Source organism: Petaurus breviceps, unplaced genomic scaffold, assembly GCF_028583685.1.
Source record: "Petaurus breviceps papuanus isolate PSGF00001 unplaced genomic scaffold, PetGlider_PUasm1.0 227, whole genome shotgun sequence".
Classification (NCBI taxonomy): Eukaryota; Metazoa; Chordata; class Mammalia; order Diprotodontia; family Petauridae; genus Petaurus; species Petaurus breviceps.
In genome coordinates this window covers 152,132-174,840 of record NW_027185896.1, presented here as the reverse complement: position 1 = coordinate 174,840, position 22,709 = coordinate 152,132, and the positions used below count along the sequence as shown (strand labels likewise).

At 36.0% G+C, this 22,709-nt stretch overlaps 1 protein-coding gene across 1 annotated transcript in view; it reads right to left on the bottom strand.

The window, feature by feature from the left end:
- Positions 1 to 22,709, bottom strand: part of PKD1L1 (polycystin 1 like 1, transient receptor potential channel interacting) — a 133,118-nt gene that overhangs the window by 10,447 nt on the left and 99,962 nt on the right. Inside the window, exons 37-42 of the mRNA XM_069095386.1 lie at positions 19,879 to 19,989; positions 9,614 to 9,737; positions 6,655 to 6,714; positions 4,786 to 4,967; positions 2,293 to 2,527; positions 39 to 143 (exon numbers count right to left, since the gene is read on the bottom strand). Coding sequence (XP_068951487.1) covers positions 39 to 143; positions 2,293 to 2,527; positions 4,786 to 4,967; positions 6,655 to 6,714; positions 9,614 to 9,737; positions 19,879 to 19,989 — 817 coding nt within the window. The remainder of the gene's footprint in view (positions 1 to 38; positions 144 to 2,292; positions 2,528 to 4,785; positions 4,968 to 6,654; positions 6,715 to 9,613; positions 9,738 to 19,878; positions 19,990 to 22,709) is intronic.

Sequence of the window (22,709 nt, the reverse complement as noted above, 5' to 3'; positions counted from 1 at the left end):
TGTAAACCTTGAAGTGCTATATAAATGCTTGTTGTTACCTCTAGCCAGTTCCATGAGTCTCTCCAGTAGCTGAGGATGCCTTTCTGAATCATAAGGGACATTTGAAAACAGAGGTGAATGAGGCTGAATACCAGGAAAACCAACTATTTTTAAAACAAACAAAAGAAACAGAATGCTTTTAAGAGTTACAAGGCAATTGAATTTTTTGGCACACTATTCTACCACCCATGTTCTGACAATGGTACAATGCAACTCCTTGTTCATCCAAGAACTCTGTATTTATACTTCTTAGTTATGAATGAGAAGCAACATGGTGCAGGGGATAGAGAGCTAATTTCAAAGCAAGGAAAACTCGGGTACATACCCCACCTCTGACAAATACTGGCTGTGTGATCCTAGGCAAGGAATTAACCTCTCAGTGCTTCAGACAACTTTCTAAGACTATAAACTGCAAAAAGCTTGCCTACCTGCTTTGTTAGATGGAGATCCTCATGGGGGGGACTCCCAAAATCATGACACCAGGCATCCATTGTCTATACTATCTCATTTATGCATTTACACCTCAAGCCTCCAACATTGAGACATTCCGGGTGGGTACTTACTCCAGAGCTTGCAATACCCTGGTCAACTGATTAGATGGTCCTCCCCTGGAGCTCTCTTCTTGCATTAATCTTTATTTTCAAAAGGGGTCCAGACCAGCCAACTTTTATTCATCTCCTGACTTTCCTGGTTATTTTCTGAACTTCACCATCAAGCCCCACCCCCTTTTCAGTTCCCTTTTATACATTGTTTCCTATTATTAGAAGGTAAGCTCCTTGAGGGCAGGGATTATTTCATTTTTTTGTCTTGGTTTCCCCAACACCCACTAGCATCTAGCAGACACTTAATAAATGTGGATCTATATAGAATTTGCACCTTTGTCAGCAGCTGGAACAGTGCCTTGTAATGGTAGGCCTGAAGTAAATGTTTGTTATATGAATAGATCCATTGATGGATATCTATTTAGAGAGTACATTCTTTTCTTTATGCTTTCTAGGTGGTCTTCTCTACTGACAAACATATTTACTGAGTGTATTTGTGCTAGTTCAATTTTTTTTTTAAATTGTTTTATTAAGCTCCTTGTATATGTAGAACACTGTGTAAGGCACTATGGGAGGTACAAAGTTTAAAGCAGCAACTCTCAATCTTTTTGGTTTCAGGACCCCATGCTATTTAAAAATGATTGAGGACCTCCACCAAAGCTTTGTCTATATGGGTTATATCTATCAATATTTATCATATTGAAATTTTTTAAATCTTAGTATTGTTATAAAAATAGTTTTCATGTCATAGATCCCATGAGAGAGTCTCTGGGATTCCCAGACCAAATTTGATAACCATTGGTTTAGAGTATTGCCATTGAATTTATTGATTTTGGTATTTCTCTTCTACATTTACATGCAAAACAAACTAAAAACCACTCAGCATCTCCTAGACTTTGTAACTTAATAACTCAAAATAACTGTTCAATCATGGATGTTGTAGGAGTAGAGTTACCCAAGAATATATATACTCCCCCTAACTGTCACTTAGTGCCACGGGTACTATGTGCCATGAGTCTACAAATGACAATATGAACATATCTGCATACTAACATAGGATACTTCATTTGTAGTGGTTTAATGAAGAGGTGTTGAAAAATACAGATAAATCCAAGCCAATTGAGGCTACATTTCCCAGTCTCATCTCTCCACACCCTTAAAAAAAATTACAGGATCTGAAATCTCATGAACTACCACTCTCTTTGAGCTCTTCCTGAGACAAATTTTTTTTAATCACTGGTATATTGATGTACTTTTCTTTTTGTATTTGCATTCAAACTTCACAACGAATTTTTTTCCCCCAAAAGAAAAACAGGGAAGGTTTAAAACTGCTAAAAGTATAATTATAGAGCAAGCGCACCTGAAAGCCAGGAAAGGGGTTAGAAAACAGAGAAACATAGAACACTCCATGCTAGTATTTTCATTATTTCACTGAAGTCATCAATTAAGTACTACTTAACAAGGGAGAACATGACCTGGGGAGGGGTTATAATATTCATTCCTAGTGATCATTCTGATGATAATATATTCCCTTTATTAAATTTTCTAGTGGTTTGGGATCAGGAAAGCAATCAAAGACTTAGTGGCCAGAACTGAATCAAAAGACTGAGAGCACACATGTTTGTAATGAATTGAGAACCTTACTAAGGTATTTGAGGATTGGAGAAGTACCTTGGAGGTGAAACAAAAAAAGAGTTAACATTCAACTCACCTCAGAAAACATGATGCAGTAACTCTTAGCAGAGTAGTTGTGATAGATGCTAAATGACTCCACAAGGGATGATGTAATGATGTCACCCGTGGGTAACACTTCTGCCAACAAGGACACACTGGTGAAAAGATTGGTAGGAGGGTTGTAGAGGACAAAGTGCATAGAGATTTCCCTGGTCCTTTTATTTATCCACCCACTATTCCTTAGGCTGATCAGAACTGAGTAAGCTTTGGCCCTAAAAAGTAAAAGAAATAAAAAGAAAGTATATGTTACAGGAAAAATGAAACATTTAAGGGTTTTCTTAATCCTAACCAACCCTTTGGACCTCATAGGTAATCTGTAATAAATAGATATCATACTGGAAATGATTGAATCAAGTTTTCTTAAAGGAGAAAAAAAAAGTCACATCCACAATGCTAAATAGATGGAGTTCTCTTCCTTTGAATGCCTCCCCTAAACACCAACCATTGGGACTCTACTAAAGGACTCCATTGTTTCTTCTGTTTCCTGGTCTCCTTCCTGTAAGCATCGGCAGTTGCATGGTAAAAGGTGGAAAAATGAGGGCAAACTCCCAAGTAATTAGTCATTACTAATGCCACCTCAAATGAATGCCTATTACTCTACAAAAGTTAACAAAAGTACCTTTTCCTAACTCCAAGTATACGTAATAGCCTAGATAATATTATTGTTAAAAAGAATGACTAAGATATATGTGTGTGTGTTTATCTCACATCTAGGTTTTCAAAATACATCACATATATTATCTCATTTTATCTTGGATCTCCATGATGTTATTCTTATTAAGTCTATCATATTTGTACCAATATGCTCATTCAAACAGGACAGGTTTAGATTGTATCAAATACCTTTGATGAGGGTCTTGTATCTAAGATTTATAGACAGACAATAGAAATATATAAGATCAAAAGTCATCCCTCAGTAGACAAGTGGTCTGAGGATAATGACAAAAGAAAATTTTCAAATTATCAACAACTATATGAACCATTGCTCCAAATTACTAATAATAAGAAAAATACAAATCAAAATAATTCTGCAGTTTTACCTCCAACCCTTCAAACAGATAAAAAGAACAAAAGATGTGATTGGTCAGTGCTAGAGGGGTTGTGAAAAGATGGCCACACAAATGGACCACTGATGGAATTATGAATTAGTCTAAACATTCTGGAAAGCAATTTGAAAATAAACTAAAAAAGTAACTAAACTGTCCATACTTTTTGACCTTGAGTTCCCACTGCTAGACATATACCCCTAGGGGGTTAATGATAAAAACAGAGGCTCCAGACACACCAAAATATTTAGGGGAGTACAACAAAATGAGGAGATGATTATCAGTTGTAGAATGGCTAAACAAATTACAACAAATTAATGCAATGAAATATTATTGAAGATATGATGAATAAAAAATGATGAATATAATGTATACAGAGAAGTATGAGAAGACTTATATGACCCGATGCAAAATGGAATAAGTACAGCAGTCACTGCAGCAATGTAAATGGAAATAACAACAATAAAATAATTCACAATAAATACTACAAAATCATGAGGAATAAGCTTGGTGCCAGAAAAAAATAAAAATGAGAAGGCATTTCCCCCATTTCTTTGAAAATGAGTATGAATATGGATATGGATCATGGTCATTGGATATAATATTAGATTGCCAATGTGTTTAATTTTTCCTGAATTGCTTTCCCCCCCCTTTTTAAAAAAATCATTGGCAATAAAGTATAACTCTATGGGAGGGAGAAGAAAGAGGAACATATTGGGAAATGTAGGTGATCTTAAGTAAAAGATATAAAAATTATCTTTAAAGAGTATACTTTCAAACAGTTCCCAACAATGCCTTATGTTTAGACAGGTACTCAATTAATAATAATAATAATAATATTCTGTTATTTTATAGCATAGTAGATAGAGTGCTAGGCCTGAAGTCAAGAGAACTGAGTTCAAATTCAATCTCAGATACTTACTAGCTGTGTGACCCTGAGCAAGCCACTTAACTTTTATCTGCCTCAGTTTCCTCAATTGTAAAATGCAGAAAATAATAGTATTTACCTTACTGGTAATGGGAAGATCTCTCAAATGAGATCATATATGTAAAGAGTTTAGCATTGTGCCTGGTACATAGTTAATACTATATAAATGTTTGTTTTCTTCCTCTACTTTTCACATAAATTATCTCCTTTGAGCTTCATAACCCTATAAGGTAGGTAGGTACTACAGCTATTATTATCTTCATTTTAAAGATGGGAAAAGAGAGACTCAGAGAGACCAAGTGATTTGCCCATATAGTCATATAATTTATAAGTACTAAACATAGGTTCAAACCCAAGTTTTGCTTATAAATCCAGTAATATATCACCTCTACTCCACTGTTTCCAAAAATATGGGTACCTCTGTAGGTTAGGACTATGCATAACAACTCACAGAATATCCTTCCATTCTTCCCCCCCTAACCCCAGAAGAATAGACCTTGTCCTGCCCAGGCTCACTACAGATACTTTGTCTTCCTCATTTTCCACTTTATCACAATGGAGGCATCTTTTGGTCTGGGTCAGTTTTTCTAGGTCTGACTGAAAAATATTTTCCTTATCTTGATTCTGAGACTGATGTACATGAGAAGAAGATTCAACAGGAATTGAAAGTCCAGTGAACTGAAAAAGAAAGAAATCAGTAAGAAGGGAAAAATTAATTCAGTTTTTTTTAAGAATCAAAGTTTTATCTTGTAGCTTAAACATGCTAGGTTGATATAGGCATATTAAATACTACGAAACAGTATATACTATGTCTTTCTACATAAATGGCATAGGTCTCAAAGAACCTATATATTTGTGTATCATATGTATATAATATATGAACATGTTATATATATATATATACAATCTTTATCTATATGTCTGTGACTACATCAATACCATCTATCTCTTTGCCTATGTCTGTTTATATCTATCCCCATCTCTAGCTCTACCTCTGTTTCTGACAGTCTCTAACCTATGCCTATACCTAACTGATAAATCCTCTGTCTTTGCCTACATCTGTGTCTATGATCTATACCGGGGGTGGAGATCTGCAGCCCTGAGGCCACATGTGGCCCTCTACATCCTCAAGTGCGACCCTTAGACATAATCCAAACTTCACAGAACAAGTCCTCTTAATAAAAGGATTTGTTCTGTAAAACTCAGTCAAAAGGCTGGTACCCAAGGACCTAGAAAGCCACATGTGGCCTCAAGGCCTCAGGTACCCTGCCCCTGATATACCTATGCTTGCCTAGGGGATTGAGCATTCTGGTGTAGTATGGACAAGAGTGCTTAGGGTTCCCCTCAAGAACTCTCCAAGGTAACAACCGAGAAGCTGCACACCTGATCTTCTAATAAGGGACATGTTAATTGGCCTCAGCCTCAGATAGGTTAGCAGTTGCACTCTCATCACAAATAGAAATCAAATGCTGAACTTTTTGTATTTTTAAATCTAGTTTTGTAAATTTTCTCAAAGTGCTAAATTGACTCTTTCTGGGTTTCTCTTTCCTTATCTACAAAATGTGGATAATTGGATAGGATAGCTGATATTTATATAACATTTTATACATATGTTCTTATTTGAAACTCATAGCAACCTAGTAAGGTTGGTTCTAAAGCTATTAAATTTCCATCATACAAATGAGAAAACTGAGACTTCGGGTAGTTAAATGACTTGCCCTTACTCACACAACTATTAAGTTTCAAAGTCAAATTTTGAACTCAGATCTTCCTGAATCCAGGTTTGGTACTCTATCCGCCAAACAAAGTTGCCTTCTGTTCTCCAAGTATGATTTGAGGACTCCTGGGAGTCTCCAAGACTCTGCCAGGGGGTCCATGAGGTCAAAATTATTTTCATAATTATACTGTGATGTTTTAATTCTAATACTGCAAATGTTGATAGATATAACCTATATAAACATAAACTCTATGAGTTTTAGATAATTTTTAAGACTGCAAAGGAGTCCTGAGACCAAAAACTCTGAGAATCCCCTCCTTAAATAATCTCTAAGTTTTAATACAGCATTAACATCCCACCATTTTTGCTCTTTATTTTAAGAAATGTAAACTAAGAATCCAAGTAAAATTTTATTATGACAAAGACAAGAAAGGTAGTTGATCTCTCATAAATTTGTTAACTGTGTCAGTGATGGGTTAAAAAAAGCATTCTTTTCTTTTCAGTTACATTCTTAGTTTGTCTCAGATTGTTTATCCAAAGGGTTAATCATTTACTGGAGGAGTCATCTAGACACCTCTAATTTAATTTAATTAATTTTTATGAAATAAAATAATAGCATCTTACCACACATATAACATTATGACTAACCTTTTGCTGTTTAATTACTGAAGTCCCTATCAGATGGCATTTCCCTCCAAGAGGTCCAGACTAAAAACAAATTCAGAAGAAATATTCTTAGTTTATTAAATCAATAGCCAGTAGTAACTGGAAGTGCAGTAATCAGAAAGTAAAGATCTTAGAACTATTGCAGATTCTGGGTAATATTTAGATTACAGGTCAGAATTTTATCAGGCTCACTCAGCATTCTAAAGAAAATGTCAACTCTCTCCCTTTCCCATTATACTTGAAAGGGGTGAGATCAGTACAGTGATCTTCTAATGTGCACCAAGTGAGAGTGATTCCTTTTCATCTTTGACTTCAACTGTTCATCAAAATGCTTTTATAAAAGGAAAAAAAAAAAGATTAGAAGTGGAAAACAAGGGTACATACAAAAGTAAATGTGGTACATCAGAAGAGGTTAGGGAAGTTTCCAAAGTAAATCTGCTGTCTTTGAACTTTCATGACCACATAATAGCTGTACTATGACTGTTATACATTTTGCTGAGAAGACAAGTATATCCAACAGGGTTCCACTATTTCTATAAGAATTACCAGATGATTTATTTGCTGGTAACTTATAATGTTTTTCTGGGACCATATTCTAAATTCAGGAACCAGTGTTTAGACCATTTCTAATTTCCTAATCTAACATCTTATTTGTATTTAATAGCTTTGATTGAGCTCTCTCCCTTGCCTCTCATACCCATTCAATTACCAAGCTCTGTCAATTCTTCTTCCTCTGAAATATCTATCACCTCTATCCTTTTTCCCACCATATCCATGGTTGCCAACATAGCTCAAACTCTCATTACCCAGCTTGTAGACCCCTGCAACAATTATCCCACTTCCCATTTCTCCCTCCTCCAACCCAACAATTCTGCCAAAAATCATCTTCTTTATACTCAGATTTATAGCAAATGTTTAATAAATGGTTGTCGGATGAATGAAAGATTAGCTGTTGGCATGAAAACTTTCAGAGTAAATTTAATTTTTTTAATTTCCCTGGCCTCACATATTGATAAAGAAGTGAACACCAGAATATTCTCTGCTGAGAAAAGAACTATTTATTAGTTCTGACACTTTCATGAATGTACCATGAGGGAAGCCCAAAGAGTATTGATTTCATATTAATGAAGAGAGGATTCTGGCTTTACATTATTAGTGGAAAAACCATTACAGAGTTGTTCCAACCATAAGTTTTGTTCAAGTCAATAAATATTTACTGAGTGCCAACCATGTGGCCACTAAAAAGATGGGAGCAAAAGACTAAGATTTGGGAACAACAAGCATTTTTTTTAAAGCAGCCTGTTTCTGAGAAGTTTATAATCTTACTGGGAACACAAGACTTAGACACATGAAACAAATTAACAAAAATATATAAAACCTTAAGGTTGATTTCCATCTGTCTATGACTCAAAAAAACTCCTAAACTGAAAGAGGTAAAAATGAATAGCCCAGAATCACACAGCTAATAAGTATCAAAGGCAGGATTTGAATTCCAGTTTTCCTAACTCCAACTTCAATAATATATCCTTAGAGAACAAAATGAAGTGTAATATCATTCCATGCTAAACTGTGTGATATGGGTCATAAGTGCTACCATCAAATTCAATTCACTTTAGTAAGTCTATGCAAGTCATTGCATTGTATACAAGGATTACAACAAAATGAACAAAAACTCCGTTTCCACAAGAAGCTTACATTCTTCTGTGGGTATACATTATCTATATAGATAGGTAATTATAAGGCATAATGCAAAGAAGACGTAAAGAAATTTGAAGAGGAGCACTAGAAAATGCTTTTTTTGTTTTGTTTTGTTATTGATTTCTTTTTTTTTTTTTTGTAAAGCAATTGGGGTTAAGTAACTTGCTCAAGGTTACACGGCCAGTTATTTCTGGGTGTGGTGCTAAGTATCTGAGCCCTGGATTCAATCCCCAGGTCATCCTGACACTGGGGCCTGTGCTCTTACTCGCTGTGCTACCTGGCCTCCCCTTTTTATTGATTTCTTATGTCCAACTCTCCATGACCCCAATTGAGATTTTCTTGGTAAAGATACTGGAGTGGTTTGCCATTTCCTTCTCTAGATCATTTTACAGATGAAGAGACTGAGACTAAGTTAAATGACTTGCCCAGGTTCACACAACTAGCAAGTGTCTGAGGACAGATTTGAACTTAGGTCCCTCCTTACTCCAGGGCTGACACTCTATCCACTGTGTCACCCAGCTGCCCAGTCTAGAAACTGGTAGATGATGCTGAAGGAGAGAGAGCCAGTGTTAGATACATATTACATACACATGATCATTTTAATTATTGCTGTCATCAATTGGTTTCATCATAACTTTCATTTATATAATCCTATAAAATTGTTTAAACTTTTAAAATATATTAATTCATCTGATCCTGACCACAACCCTGAGAGGTGGGTGCTATTATTCTGTTTTACAGATGACAAAACCAATACTCACAGATGTCAAGTGACTTGTGGCAGAGACAGATTTTGTTCCCATGTCTTCCTGACTCCAAGTCTAGTACTCTTTCTAAATCCTAATACTGCCTCTGGATCTACATTTTCAAGTCACTGACAGATAGATATGCAATACTGACTTTCTGATTCTACCTTGTTCACATGGATAACAGATGATTCATTCATGTGTTAGTCATATTGCAAAGGGAATGGATACAGTTATAAATACTACCATTAGGAAAGCAGAGTTAATGAGGTAGTTGATAGAGGAAGGGAAATACAGAGTATTACTAGGAATTTTAAATGTTCATCAAAGAGTCATACATAATTGAAATAGGGAGATAATGATATAAAGTTATCATCAAGAATCTAATTTCATAGTTTCCATGTTCAATAGATATGCTGAATTTAAAATAGTCCTACCTATCATAAATTATAAATTCAGAAGTGGCCTAGTTAAGAAGCCTGAAAGAGTCTCTCTACCTGAGTCTTTGGCATATCAGTATTATTCTGTTTGTCCCAGTACAGGCCATCCAATAAAGTTGTCAAACTCCAGTTCCACCAGTCATCAGCAGTCTTCACTTCAATGAAAGAATTTCTGGCATTTCTGTTTTTAAAAAAGTAATTCAGCATCAATAATTACAATTAGAATAAAGAAAGATTACCCACATATACATACATACGCACACATTCCATTTTTAGTCTTGATCATTCATAAATAGGACACTTTCCAGAATAAACCTTGAATTAAGATCAGGGCCAACCCTGAAGGCTTGAACTAGGTCCCATCTAATGAATTATATCTATATTTGGTAGGTTTCTGTAGCATCTTTTATACAAAGTGCTTACTCAATATGAGGGAATATTTTAACTTTTAAGCTTTGGGAATAACTTCTTATAATTATTTTTAAATCCAAAAAACATAGGCAAAAAGGAAAAGATAAAGGGGTAAGGAGGCAAAGACAAAGCACCCAAATGTCCAGGATTTGTAGAAAAAAAAGTATAAGAACAAGGAAATGTAACAAATTTCCAGCCCTAAGAAATCATGAAATCTAGTAATAATGTCTTAGGGAATGAACCAGGAAGAATTGTCTGTTTTCTCTTTCTAACTATTTTACTAGAACAATGAGGAGACTGAAAATTGTAACATTCCAGATTTGGGCTTAGAGGGCACCAAAGAGTTGTTTTATATCATTTGAAGGAATATCATGTGTATGAGATTTGTCCTGAATTGCCCTAGAAGGCAGAACTCTGAGCAATGGATAGATGTTTCAGGGTAGTAATTTACTTTTTTAATTACTAAAATTATTTTATTAAATATTTCCCAATTACATGTAAAAGAATTGTTTAAATCTTGTTTTAAAATTTTGAGCTACAAATTCTCTCCCTTCTTCCCTGCTCTTCTTGAGAAGACAAGCACTTTGATTTTGATTATACATGGATGGTCATGCCAAATATATTTCCATATTAGCCATGTTGCAAAAGAAAATAAAATTAAACAATAATAATATTTTTAAAATATGTTTAAATCTATAGTCAGAGTTCATCAGTTCTCTCTCTGGTGGTGGAAAGCATTTTTCATTATGAGTCCTTGGGATTATCTTGGATCATTTTCTTGATCAGAGTAGCCTAGTCTTTCACAGTTGATCATCTTTACGATATTGCTGTTAGAGTGCACAATGATCTTCTGGTTCTTCTCACTTCACTCTGCATCTGTTAATGTAGGTCTTTAGGTCTCTCAGGTTTTTCTAAAATAATCCTTCTCATCATTTCTTATAGAACAATAGTGTTCTATCATAATCACATACCACTAGTTCAGCCATTCCCTAATTAATAAACTTCCCCTCAATTTCCAATTTTTTGTTATCACAAAAAAGAGCTGCTATAAATATTTTTGTACAAATAAATCCCTTTTCCTTTTCTATAATTTCTTTAACATACAGACCTAGTAGTCATATTGCTAGGTCAAAAGGTATACACAGACATATATCTCTTTGATCATAGTTCCAAATTGTTCTCCATAGCTCTACAACTCCACCAACAGTATGTTAGTGTCCCAATTTTTCCAGAACCCCTTCAGCATTTGTCATTTTCCCTTTCTGTCTGATGGGTGTAAGGCAGTATCTCAGAGTTGTTTTAATTCGCATTTCTCTAATCAGGAGTGATTTAGAGTATTTTATCATGTGAGTTGTGATAGGTTTGATTTCTTCATTTTTTCTTTGAGGATTTGCTCATAACTCTTTTGATTTTATTGTCTTCTAAGTTTGTGTCTTGGTCTTCCATGTCACCATAATAACTTTATACAATCAGGTTCTTTTTGTTTGGTTGGTTTTTGGCCATTTTTCCATCCTATTTCCCATGGAACTGATACTCCCTCTTGAACAAAAGTTCTCCTCTCTACCCTTGAACTATGACCCAGAAGGGGTATAGACAATGAAGTTCATTATTCCTCTGCAGTTACTTGGCCTAATTTGACATAGAACATTTTTTATAATTTGGAGATAATGTGTTCTATTGCTACTTTTCTTACAGTGTTATTACATTATCTACCTGTGATTCAAATGAATTGTGTCATCGACTAGATTCAGTAAATGTATTGGTTGGGGGGCTGGTGAACTAAGATTTTGACCAGATGAGGATCCACATTGTTCTTCAAATCTGGAATAACTTTTCTGGGGTCCCATGAAAGAAGAGGTGCCTTTACTGCATTCCTTTGTGAAGAAGAAATAATCCTACACCTAAAAAGCTAGGGAAAACATTGCCAGCATTTGGGATAATAATGCTCTCCTTTCCAAATTCTGAATAAAATTCTTAACTTTCTGCTCTGAAAATTATAGGGTAGCACCTTTAGAAAAATATTTACTTTCATAGCTTCTTTTGGCTCCAAAGTTGTGATCCTATGGAGTATAATGAACAGGATATAATCCTGTTGTGTCTTGCAAAACTAATAATTGTTCTTGATTCTTATTTAATAAACTAAATTAAGCAGTGCTATAAAATAGACATTTTAACACCTTGGATAATCTGCACACATGTAGATTATGATGCAAAAATAGGAAAATAAACTTTGCTGAGGAAGTAAAGGGAGAGATCCTATAATATGTCCCATCACAAGGAAACACCAAAGAACACACAGCCACTGTCCTAGAAATGAGTAGGGTCACCTGATGAGCTTATCGGGACTGTGTGCTTCCAAGGAGAAGTAGAGATCAAGACGCTTGCCTCAAGAGTACCTGTCTATTTTAAATTTATTATTCTTGCTAACTAGGCATTGGATTGTTATTTTTATGCCACTGAAACACTAAAAGTGCTGTAAGATGTGAATGTAACGTATTTTTAAATCATACAATCTTTTAAAATTAGTATTTAAAATTTTGATTCCATTAAATTTCTGTGCCCTATGGTAAATCTCAAGTCATCACCATCAACATGCTTACATAATTCTGAATCTAATGCAAGATCCATACCATGTTTCCCCAATAATAAGATACTGTCTTATTAATTTTTTGGACAGAAAAACACCAGAGGGCTTATTTTCAGGGGAGGGCTTATTTTAATGAACATTGACAGCAATTTTAATAAACAGGTAAATGTGAACAAAAAAATGTACCTTTATTCAATAAGCAAATCACTGGGGAAGAACGGGGGGGGGGGGAACGGTGCATACAGAGGGTACCGTAATGTAACGTGTAGCACAGGGGTTCACCTTCACTACAGTAGCAATCTCAATAGGGCTTATTTTCGGGGGAGGACTTATTTTAGAGGAATCTTACACAGTAAGGGGAGGGCTTATTTTCGGGATAGGTCTTATTATAGGGGAAACACAGTATCTTGTCTAAGGCCCACAATTTCCTCACCCAAGCTGTGTATTTGATGAATGTCTTAAATTTAGAACAGAATCATAGAATTTTAAAGATCCTATAATTCAAAGTCCTATATTTTATAGATGGAGAAATTGAGGCCCAAAGATATTAAGTAATTTGTCCAGAGTTCCAGAGCTCAATGGCTTTGTCTGGGGGAGGGAAATGTGTGGGATAAGCAACATGGAATCAGGAGACTAGGGTTCCGATCTCAGCTTTGTTGCTTCACAGAAATATGACCACAGAAATGCATCTGACTGCACCCCAACCTACAGTTTTCTTATTTGTAAAACAGGAAAAGACTATCTCACAGATATGTTATGAGGAAAAATACTTTGTAAGCCTTAAAGCGTTATATAAATGTAAATAGTTATTGGCATGCTCTTAATGCTCTACCAGCACAGACCTAAAAGACATTAGTAAGAGGGATTGGGCCTATGATTTCACTGGCATAAGGAATTTCGGGTAAGGAGACTCCTTCCTTCAACGCAGATCAGCACCTATCTATCTTCTAGCAGGTAGTGAGATGGAATGGTGGAAAGAGCCCTGGGCCTGGAGTCAGGAAGTTTTGTTGTTGTTCAGTTGTTTTAGTCATGTCCAACACTCGGTGACCCCATTTGGGTTTCCTGGCAAAGATGCTGGAGTGGTTTGCCATTTCCTTCTCCAGCTCATTTTACAGATGAGGAAGTTGAGGCAAATAAGGTTAAGTGACTTGCCCAAGGTTGGACCAAATCTGAACTCAGGAAGATGAGTCCTCCTGACTCCAGGCCCAGAATTCGGTCCACAAATACAGCCTCAGATATTAACTCTGTGAACATGGGCAAGACACAACCTCAATTTTCACTATAAAATGGAGATAATAATAGCATCTACCTCCCAGCACTGTCGTGAGGCTCAAATAAGATTTTTTAAAAAGTGGTTGTCAAATAGTAGGTGCAATATAAATGCTAGCTATTTATTATTATTATTACTATTATACTACTATTATTATAACCATTATTATTTAGTCTTACAGTACTTCCTAAAGAACTGTCAGACTATGCCTTGCCCTAGGTTATACAGACATTGAATGTCAGAAGCCAGGACTTGAAGTCTGCTAGACTTCAAGGCTAGCTGTCTCTCCATTATATGAGGCTGTCTCTCTTAATAAATTTATGGATTATTTATTGAAAGAGTAAAGCTAAAGGACCAAAGAATATTCCAGCTATAACTATATTAACTAGATTCATCTAGAATGTTAAGCAATGCTAAGACTTGCAGAAAGTAATGGATGTTGATGTTTCAAGGAGATTATATACTGTAGGGAGAAAAAAAAAAGTCTAATGTAAACATTCCAGCTTAAGTTTTTGATATATAAATATCCCTACCTAAAGTCAGGCCCTTAGGGGCCTATGGAGCCATTAAGATGGCCAGGACTAGAGCTAGCCAAATCTTGGAGTCTCTGTGGGAAATAAGTCAGATACCAATCCACAACCCTCCAAGGGGACCCAAGAATCTGAACCATTCATCTGAGAGCATTAGATATATGTACACGTTAGACATTTTACAAATATTATCTCAGCTGGGAAATTACTCATTTTAATATCAAAAGGCTACAATTCAGATTAAATATCTGTCTAGTGACGCTGATTTATGAAACATGAGATAAAAAATAAACCAGCAGGGCTCATTTTAAAAGGTTTTTTTCCCCCTTTCCAGTTTGTTTTTCATTTCCCTTCCATGACTTGAACTAAAATACTGTTCTCCTGGTCTACACACTAGCGCCATCTATTGGCACGAGCTGGCTAAAAGACTTCAAATAACTATTCCATTCTTCCAGTGTTCAAGTGCTAAAAGTTGATCATTGATGGAAACTGTTGGTGTTTTTTGCAAAGGGGGAGGCAGATCTACACAGTTAATTTCACTGGTGGAATGTTTTTAAATAGCAAGCTTGATTTACAGGGTTATTTGATAGCCTCAAAGGACTGATTTAAGCAGGACAGAGAAATTCACATTGTTAGCTAGTCATAAAAGTGACAAGTATGTAGACTTGGGTTAGTCATTATTTGGCTAGACATCAAATATCATTTCTCACTGTGGCATTAAAAATAAATATTTGACAAAATATTTGATTTAACAGATAAATTTGGCCAAAAAAATTCTACAACAATCATTTACATAAAAAATTCAGAGAGAAAACCTCCACTAATGAAACTTTCAGAATCAGTCAGCAAAATGCTTAATTTGACTGAAGATGCCAGTAGGCCATGCTGTCTGGTACTTAACAGCACTCTCTTCCCATGCCTAGTCAAATATGTAGAATTGATGCCTTCTGAGGCATCCCCATAGAGCAAGAGGTCTTAACCTTGTTTTATGTCATATACCCTTTGGGTACTCTGGTTAAACCTATGGACCCTTCCTCAGAATAATGTTTTAAGTACAAAATAAAATACACAGAATGACTGTAGAAACTAATCATATAGAAAGTTATCAATTTTTTTAAATTTCATAGAAACTGAAGTCTATGTAGTATAGCTAAAAGAGCACTGAATTAGGATATAGAACATATGTGTTCAAATCCATGCACTGCCATTTCCTACCTCTTCTGATGATGGTTAAGTCATTCTACTTTGCTATCCCTCATTTTTATCATCCGTTAAATGAGGGGGTTAGAATATATGATCTCTAAAGTCTCTTTGAGTTTTAATATTCCACAGGTATCTAAATCTACAATCCTTGTTCTTCTTTTAGCTTGAAAATTTGCTGATATTGATCAATCCATTTAGCAGGCATCCTGGATATTGGACTATTCCACCCATGGAATAATAGCAAATGTTTTAGCCTTGCCATGAGGAAATATGAGTGCTAAGGCTAGCATTGTCACTTAGAATAATGGATTTAGTCAAGGAAGGGATCTTATATGTCATTTCATTCAATCCCTTCATTTTACAAATATAACAGAGGTTTGGGAAGAACTGGTTTGTGTAACAGAGAGAAAAACATTATACAAATGAGATATTTGTAAAGCACTTTCTTTGCACAATGCCTTATACATAGTAGCTACTTAATGAATGCTTCTGCCTTCTTTTCCTACCCCTTCCTTTTACCCTTGAGAGCTAATAGGGACTACCACAGTCTTTGAGACAGAAAGTAGACTTGAATCATACCTGGAAGACTAATTCAATATCTTCTTGAAAGACACATACACATTTTGTGAGAAACTAAAAGGAAAGAGTAGGGTATTCAAAAGCAGCAGAAGAAGTAGTAGTGGGTGTCAGATATAAAATGAGGCAGAAAGAATCAGTGGTCTAGGAGTAACAGTCAAAAGAGAAAGAGAGAGACTGAAAAGAGAGTTCAAAAGGAGAACCATGATGCCATAGAAAAGGGAGAGGTCAAGGAGGGCCATCAGCCCCTGTGGGGTATCTTGTCCTGAAACTGCCAATTGTGTCCATCTCATCTCATATACAACTGGAAGAATACCAAAGGTCTGCTTTTCCCCCAAGTCCTAAAACTTCCTCTCCCCTTTTGCCACAACTCCACTAATATATTCTGTTGCTTTTTTTTAAAACTAAACTTTTCCTATATCCTGAATTTTGCCTCAAACACACAAAAGCCAGAGGTTAGCTAGAGATAAATTTAAGATAGGGCAGAGAACTACATCTCTGCCTTAAATGTTGGGAATTTTCCTAACTGGGCTTTCTGAGCAGTTGTTATCAGATTCCCAACTTTCATCTAACAAAATTCCATAAAGTAGCAGAGGACGCAATCACATGAACCTGAGGGATCATTACATTGCTCCCTTGGTTTAAAAAAAAAATAAGAGCTAATTGTTGTAACATGAGTGTCTGAATAAATCTCCAAAGATAAGGGGGTGAGGAAGAAAAGAGTCCTGATGAATACCAGCTGGTCAGCTAGTACCTCCCACAGCCACAGTCACAATCACAGTATTTATACAGTAAGGAAACTGAGTCCCTGAGAGCTTAAATGCAAGGTCACATAGGCAGTAGTTGGAAGAGACAGGATTTTAACCTCACGGGTCTTCTGGCTTCAAATTCAAAGTTCCATCTACTGTAATACTAGATATACCTCTATCTGAACCTTACTTTCCTCATCTTCAAAATGGGTATAATAATGCCTAGAAATATTGTATAAATAGGAGTTATTCTCCTCTCCCAGGCTCCAGCTCATCCACTCCCAGGTGGAGGCATCTTGAATATTTCCCCTTGTCTTACACACTTCAGCACTAATTATTTCACTTACCAGTAGCTGGGTCCCCATTCCCAGACAAATAATCAGCATATTCCAACAGTGCTGAGAAAACTAAATGATCCCATCACTTTACTTTAAAGTGTACTATATGTAATGGATAATTTATACCTTTGGAATTATGACAAGATAAACGAAAGATTATGGCTTAGATGATATGGACATAGAACTTTGAAAATAGAAGTCGTTGGCCAAATCCAAGGTTTTAGAGAGGGAAGGTACCTGAGAAGTCAAACTTCATTTTGCAGATGAAGAAACTGAGTCCACACACAGACACACACATATACAAAGGGAGTTAAGTGATTTGTTCAAGGTCACACAACTAGCAAGGAGTAGAGCCTGGATTTGAACCCAGGTCCTGGGACTCCAATTCCAGTACTTCTTTCTTCCATGGAACTACACTGCCTCTCTGTGTGAAATGAAAAAGTATTGGTTTATCATGATTTGGAGACTATTACTATCTAAACAACGACTGTCTAAAGAAACTATATACACAATATTAGAAAAAATAAATGGATGTGTTTCTTTCTCCGACTCTCTTCTTTCCCAGATCATGATGCTATAGGAGAGAGCCAGTGACTATTGGACAAGAGAATGAAAGGACAACTCCAGAAGACTGACTTTCTTTTTGAATCTCACCCACTGGGCCTTTCCTTAAGAGGATTTGGTACAACACTGATTATAAAAGGTAACAGTGGAGAAGTCTAAAGGAACAGAAGGCTTTAAGACTCTGAGCTCAGGATTTAGTGATAAGCTCATTTGGGGAAAAATAAAACAAACAAAACAAAGTAAAACAAAAAAATCCCCGAGCATACACAATATAACTTCAGTTACAAACAATATGGGGGCATATATGATGTCCTTATGATTTATATCCAAGGCACTATTCTGACAGCCCAGCAATTCTGCCCTTTCATTTGAGGACCTTAAAGATCTTTCTTGCAGCTTAGGTAATCCAGTGGTTAGAATGCTGGGCCTGGAGCCAAAAATACTCATCTTCCTGAGTTCAAATATGCCCTCAGACACTTATTAGTTGGGTGACCCTGGGTAAGTCACTTAATCCTGTCTGCCTCAGTTTTTCATCTGTAACATGCGCCAAAGAAGGAAATGGCAAAAAAAAAAAAAAAACACTGCAGTATCTGTGCCAAGAAAAACCCAAACAGGGTCATGAAGAGCTAGACACAACTAAAACAAGTGAACGATGATAAAAGATATTCCAGTAACCTGTTCCGGTGTAGCACTAAGGATCTTCAGGATGTTAAAACTTCTTATGATATCATTTATGAAGTAGGTGACTCTTAGAATACCCATTAAACAAAATGGAAAAAAAAAAATACCTGAGTAGGTCCCTGGCTCACTCATGGAGAGGGATACTGGGAGTGAGAGTCTCTGTGAGCCTCTTTGTAAGTATTATTCACAATTTAAAGAAGAGGCTTCTGAAACACAATATCAGGTTTGCCCCAAATTTTATGTAACCCAGAGGCTACTTATCAGAGCACTTACATAGTTTCCCCTCCTGCAGGAAGAGGAAGAGAAAGGAACAAAACTGTGTTAACTGCCTATTGAGTACCAGGCACTGGAAATATAAAAAGAAGCGAAAGACAGGCCATGCAGGTTAATGGGGGGAGGCAACATGCAAACAAATAGATACCAACAAGGTAGATATGGGATAAGAAGGTAATAAAAGAGGAAAGGCAATGAAATCAAGAGGGATTGAAGAAGGCTTCCAGTAAAAGGTGGGATTTTAGTTAGGACTTAAAGAAAGCCAGGGAGGTGATTAGGTAAAATGGAGGAGGGAAAGCATTCCAGAGACAGCCAGAAGAAATGCCTGGAGCTAAGAAATGGAGTATCTTATTTATGGAACAGGCAGGAGACCATGGTCACTGGACCGAAAAGTAAGTATTGGAGAATAAGGTGTAAGAAGACCAAAGGTAGATCATGGAGGGTTTCGAATGCCAAATAGAGCATTTTTTATTTGATCCTTGAAGTAATAAAGAATCTATTATTGAGTAAGGGGAGGGGGGAAAGTGGCATCAAATCTGTGTTTAGGAAAATCTATTTAATGGCTGAAGGATGGATTCTAATGGGGACATATTTGAGGTAGGCAGGTTGCAATAGTCCAAGCAGACATGATAAGGGCCTACACCAGAGTGGTGGCTGTGTCAGAGTGCAGAAGTGGATGTATTCAAGAGATGTTGCAGAGGTGAAATCACGTCTTGGCAACAGCCTGGATATGGGTGTGGGAGATGGGGCATGAGAGAGAGAGAGAGAGAGAGAGAGAGAGAGAGAGAGAGAGAGAGTGAGGAATTCAAGATTACTCCTAGATTGTGAGCTTGAGGGACTGGGAGGACGGTATTGCCCTCTACAATAACAGGGAAGGAAGCACAGTGGGGAGGGTTTAGGGGAAAAGATAATGAGTTCTCTTTTGGACATAATGAGTTTCAAATGTCTACATGACATTCACTTCAAGATGTCTGAAAAGTAGTTGGAGATGTGAGATTGAAAGCCAGTAAAAAATTCTCTGAACAATGTTTTTAACTGCACAAGATAAATCTAAGATGAAAAATTAAGAGAATTTTATTGAAATACAGTTATCAAAATACATCTTAAGACAAGCTCACAAACCTCTTGTTTAAAACTTACCTTGTGAATTCATTACGGATAGCTTGATTAAGAACATATTCGTGATGGGTATTTTTTCCAAATATGATAAATAAAAGTAGAAACAACATTAGTACATACATGAAAAAGTTTCTGCAGGGAGAAAAAAAAACAAGAACCATTATTTTGCTGAATAATAATAACAGTTAAAACAACAATAATATAACTAAAATAATAGCAAGAATTTCTATAGTGCCTTACACTTTGCAAAATACTTTATAAATGAGTCGTTTGGTCCTCATAACTGCCCTATTATAGTTTCTATCATTATTCCATTTTACAGATGAGGTTACTGAAGTAGAAGTTAACTAGTTACACTAGCTAAATAGTATAACTAACAAAGTTCCACTATTAACCTTGCTAGTGTCTGAGGTTTGATTTGAACTAAGGTACCCCTAACTTCAGGTTTAGCTGCTATGATACCAAACTCCCTCTAACACTTGAAATATATATATATATATATATATACATATATATATGCATTATAGGTGCTAATTATTGCTTTCTTTTACAGATGAGGTAACTGTCACTCCAAGAGTTGGAATGATTTGTCCATGGTCATAGAGCTAGTAAGTATTAGAGATGGAATTGGAACTTCCTGACTCCAAGCTCATAACTATAGAGAACCATATTGTCCTAACTTAACAAAACTGACTAATGTACATAAGACTTATAATATACATTGGTGGAGGCCATACCAATATGGTTGAAATCATGGATCCTTGAAATATTAAACTATGTTAGACTTAAATACTTTTAAATATCTTAGAAGTATGCAAATAACTATTGAGTTGGCTTGCTATTGGATAGACAATAGTTACAACTTCTCTTTTAGGAAGACTTCTATGCTCTCTCTAGACTCTTTTTAGTGGGAAAATCCCAAAAGCCTGTTGCTCAAAGCTCTCTGCTTTTCAGTCTCCTGCCACTATAACAACAACAAACAGCAGCAAGCATTTACTTTGTCCTTTAAGCTGGAAAAGTACTTCACATGCACTCATAGTGCAATGGAAGGAATACTTAGATTTGGATTCAGAAAAGCTGGAGTTAGATCCTACACTTGCCATTTACCACCTCTGTGATCCTAGACAAGTCACTGAGGCTCTCTGGGCCTCGGTTTCCTAATTTATCAAGTAAGAGGGTTGTACTAAATGACCACTATGGTACATTTCATCCAATTTTAAATCTATGCTCCTATGGCAATAAACATAGAAAAGGTAGTATTCCACATTTAATCATCCTCATCCTCATCATCATATATTAATTAATCTATTAAAAAAACTAAAATTCAGAGATTTGATTGCAATCAAAGAAATATTGCAGTAAATCTCAGAAGCAGGATTTGAGCCAGGTCCCTCCTTATTCAAGTGTGTTTTCCAGGATACTATGTTCTCTTAAAGGTAATTGGTAATTCCTACTTGAGGTACAGCTAATCAGGGAACCAAAGAGCATTGTATGTGGGCATCCTTCTCAGGATTTAGGATTTAGATGCTAGGAGGTATTAGTAAGTCTTTTAGCCAGTGGACTGAAATATTGATGATTGAAATTCAAGATTTATAGAATAGGGTGGGGAGAAATATCTGGGTCTTTCTTCATGTTTGTGAAATCATATAACATTAAGCTACTGCCTACTTCTGCTCATGCATAATGCCAGCCAAAAAGGTTCAGAAGATTTTGAACTAGAACTGACCTTAAACATGAACTACTCCAACCTTCTATTTTTGAAGATAAGGAAAGTGAAGATAATTTGGGAAACATAATGTTTGGAGAACAAAATCATAATATAGGTGTCTGATTTTGGAAAAAGAACAGAAAAAGAACCTTATCAATGTTGGGGTTCTGTTTTGCCTTGACAAGTTGGTAGAAATCACTGTTTTAAACTCATCTTTTTCTTTCTTTTTTTGAAAATTCTATAGCTCTTTATTTTTATGTAGGAAACTTCTTGTTCATCCATATTTTCATAATTCAAAGACTGACAACTGTGGGTACTCTTTTATTTTATTATTATTATTATTATTTGCTTTTTGGAAGGGGGAGGGGAGGGCAATTGGGGTTAAGTGACTTATCCAAGGTCACACGGTTAGTTCTGTGTGTGTGTGTGTGTGTGTGTGTCAAGTGTATGAGGCCAGATCTGAACCCAGGTCCTCCTTACTCCAGGGCTGGTGCTCTACTCACTGAGCCATCCACCTGTCCCTCATCTTTTTCTACTGACTAATAATTCTCTACATTTGCCTGCTTACAAATTATCATGATGTATTTTAGATCCAACCTTTGAGAGGTTTTACAGAAATTCAGGAGTATACAAAGACTAGCTTCAATGTTGACTTCCTTCCTCTACTCTTAATTTAGTGCCTGCTCTGTGGAGCAATCTTGAGGGTTCAGATAACAGCTCTTCCTGAAAATTACAACATTGGATTGCCTGGAACTTGGATCATTCTTACTGTGATAGAGCATGAGTTCACATCATCCTATCTTCACATCTCCTTCAAAATAATTTTTATTTGGATGACCTTGCCTAGTTTTTTCATTTTTATTAGTGCCCTTTGGATGTTTGGGATATAGCTTTTAGGCAGTTTATCGTGATTGTCAGAATTCCATCTGGGCTGCTTGCTGACAAACTTCCAATAAATGCTGTATACCAATAAAATCATGACATTTCTCTTTGGAAAAATAACTGCTTTGAGAATGTACTTCATATTAGAATGGAGAGAATGGCATCCCACATTAGACAAGCAACATCAACTCTCATTTTTATTGTACTTTGAAGATTTACAATGCCCAATGATACAAGTATAATCTTCCTCCCACTCACCAAT